Below are 3,142 nucleotides of genomic sequence, written 5' to 3'. Positions count from 1 at the left end.
AACTTTTAATAATTGTATTAATTTTTTGTGCGTTACTAAGCAAAATACTTCATAAAATACAAATAATATAAAAATTATAAATTATAGGTATCTAATATTGTTATTTGATAGATTCCCATATTAATTAGAAATTAATGAATCCTATTTATTAGCTTAATGCATAAAATTAAGATCATTAAACTGTCAAACACTAACAAAAGTTATCCATATCGCGACGTAAGTCCGATATTTACTTAGTTTAGGTCATTCTTAATAGATGGGTGTTAGTTTAAATTTTAGGCCTAATTAAAATGTGACAAAAGCCCATTCAATTGTCAAACAAACCAACCAACTCTGATTCAAATCACTTTTCATTCCTTCAACGACCGACATTTTAACACTACCTGACGAGTTGCGTGCTCGAAATGGATAAAGGTATGGTATAATAAAGCTTTGTTTCGAATTAAAACCAAGTTATACTTATAATTATATAGAAACCGAAAAATAATACTGCTAATCGTATAATACTAATGTTTTGTTACCGTCTAACTCTAACAATACTATACAACTTCAATTAAAAAAAAACGTTCATCAATTTAAGAAATCATTTTCAACTTTCGATGTATGATATACTCATGTAGTAACAAACGTTTATTGTCAAATTAAAACAAACCATTCTAAAATAGTTTAAAAACTATTAATTAAAAAAGTTTAATAAAATATATATATTTTAACTTCATAAATATCCCCTCACCTCGTCCACAAACTCTGCTAACCAGAACCGCTGCCATTACACCTAAACGTCCGTGAAGTAATAGAGTTGACCTTTACAATAAGAAAGCGTGGCGGTAAACGAAACTAAATATGTATATATTAACGAAAAATGTGTATATATTTCCAACATTCAAAGTAATATAGGGATGTTTTTTTAATTATCATCCACGTGTAACTATATAGTTTTGTACACTTTTTTTGCTTCTCCTTTTAATTTGTTTTAAAAAAAATCATGAAATTTAATAATAGTGGATCAAGCTTTAAAATGTATGAGTAAAAAATATCAAAATTTTAATTCTAAACGGTAATTTTTGAAAACACACTTAGCATAAGGCCCATCACTTGTAAAACAGTTTGGAATATTTTTGTTTGTTTTTTAATATGCAATTTTTTGTCATAAAATGCTTTTTCTTAGCATTTAAAAAGATTATTATTATATTTCCTAAAAAAATTGTTTTATAGCTAAAGGGACTTCCACGAAATATCTGTTCCGAAATGTATTTCTTCAGTACAACTAATTTTCAAGTGTATGGTTAAAAGAAAGATGTTGTAACAAATTCAGTCGTTAAACGGGTTTTTAAATTGTTATTCGGTCAAGATAATGCCAAATTCAATCCATTTAACGATAACAGTAATGTACATGTTCTGCACACTATATTCTATCGCCTACCTTCTTCCAAAGACTATCACTTGGACTGACTGTTCTTCTGAATTCTTATGGATTCATCGCATTACAAGGTCTATCCCAGTACTTATTTCATTTCGGAGTTTGTCCTCTCTCGTGATGGGACTGTATACTGATGGTCAGTTTGGTTTGGTTTGAATTTCGCACAAAACTACACAAGAGCTATCTGCGCTAGCCCTCCCTAATTTAGCAGTTAAATACACCACTACCCACCTTGGGCTATTCTTTTACCAACGAATAGTGGGATTGATCGTCACGTTATAACGCCCCAACGGCTGAAAGGGCGAGCATGTTTGGTGAGACTGGAATTTGAACTAAGATCTACCATCCCAATCTGTTGAAGAAGTATTTCGGGAGAGAAGAAGACCTAACTGGTGCAGTTATTGAAACAAAGATGGATGTTTGGTGTGGCCATCATAGATGCAGAACCAGAAGACAGTGACTTTGTCTTAGGAGATGAGGACCTACTATACCTAAGAGCACTGGGTGGAATCAGGGTTGTACAATAATGTCAACATAAGTGAAGAACTAACTCTTAAGAAGAAGAAAGAGGAACATAATCGATTGTGTCAATATACAGATAGATTAGGAAATACAGACAACACGAGAACAAGATGAAGACAAGGGATACTGTCAAGGTAAAATCCTATTAGAGGCCCTATGTGAGAAGAGACTGACAAAGAAACTGCAAGTGTTGGTGTAGACTGTAGACTATATAAGAAGACTTAGTATGTTGTTGCGTCAGCGAGGTCACGTGAATAGTGTCACGCCACTTCTCTCGAACCTTCGTGAATGCCCTAGCATTTACTAGATATATGTTTGTCTGGTATATATATAAGACGCTCACAACATGACAACAATGTGTGTAGGTAGTGAGTAATTGAACTGCAGTCAGAGAGTACAGTGTAACTGAGTATTGTCGAGCACGAGCACGTGAGATGTTATAGCGTTTGTTATAGAGCGACTGTTGAAAATAAGTGTATTGATAAAGTTATATTCAGAGAGAGTAAACCAGTTTTATTAAGTGAGGACTTGTGTCGCTAAAGTTTCGTCGGAACGAAGTTACGGAAAATCAATTAACAAACGGAGACGTAACAAATTGGTGTCAGAAGTGGAACGAAAAAAAATGGAAACGAGAGGCGGAAAATCAAACTACAGCTTAGCAGACTTGATGGCAGCAATACAAGAGCAGCAAAGAAACAAGAAGAACGAGAAAATGAACGAGAAAAGAAAGAAGAAGAACGAGAAAACGAACGAGAAAAGAAAGAAGAAGAACGAGAAAACGAACGAGAAAAGAAACAAGAAGAGAGACAACAGCAGTTGCAAGAAAACCTGCAACAGTGGCAGCTCGAACAACAAAATAAACAAGAAGAGAGATTACAGCAGTTGTTAGAGGAAAAAGAAAAGAAACAAGAAGAAAGAGAAAAGAAATAAAAAGAAAGATTACAGCAGTGGCAAGAAAACCTACAACAATGGCAGCTCGAACAGCAAAATAAACAAGAGAGATTACAGCAGTTGTTGGAGGAAGAAGAAAAGAAACAAGAAGAGAGATTACAGCAGTTGTTGGAGGAGAAAGAAAATAAACAAGAAGAGAAATTACAGCAGTTGTTAGAGGGAAAAAAAGAAAATAAACAAGAAGAGAGATTACGTCAGTTGTTGGAGGGAAAAAAAGAAAATAAACAAGAAGAGAGATTACAGCAGTTG

At 33.6% G+C, this 3,142-nt stretch overlaps 1 protein-coding gene across 1 annotated transcript in view; it reads right to left on the bottom strand.

Annotated features, from left to right (window-relative positions):
• The window catches only part of LOC106469234 (succinate dehydrogenase [ubiquinone] cytochrome b small subunit, mitochondrial-like), a 16,770-nt gene extending 15,920 nt beyond the window's left edge, over positions 1-850 (bottom strand). Inside the window, exon 1 of the mRNA XM_013929704.2 lies at positions 734-850. Within this exon, the coding sequence (XP_013785158.1) occupies positions 734-770 (37 nt within the window). The 5' untranslated portion in view covers positions 771-850. The remainder of the gene's footprint in view (positions 1-733) is intronic.
• Between the last annotated feature and the right edge of the window lie 2,292 nt (positions 851-3,142).

The sequence above is a fragment of the Limulus polyphemus genome, unplaced genomic scaffold (genome assembly GCF_000517525.1).
Source record: "Limulus polyphemus unplaced genomic scaffold, Limulus_polyphemus-2.1.2 Scaffold3369, whole genome shotgun sequence".
Classification (NCBI taxonomy): Eukaryota; Metazoa; Arthropoda; class Merostomata; order Xiphosura; family Limulidae; genus Limulus; species Limulus polyphemus.
The sequence above is the reverse complement of the archived record's forward strand: the minus strand, read 5'-3'. Positions and strand labels throughout refer to the sequence as shown.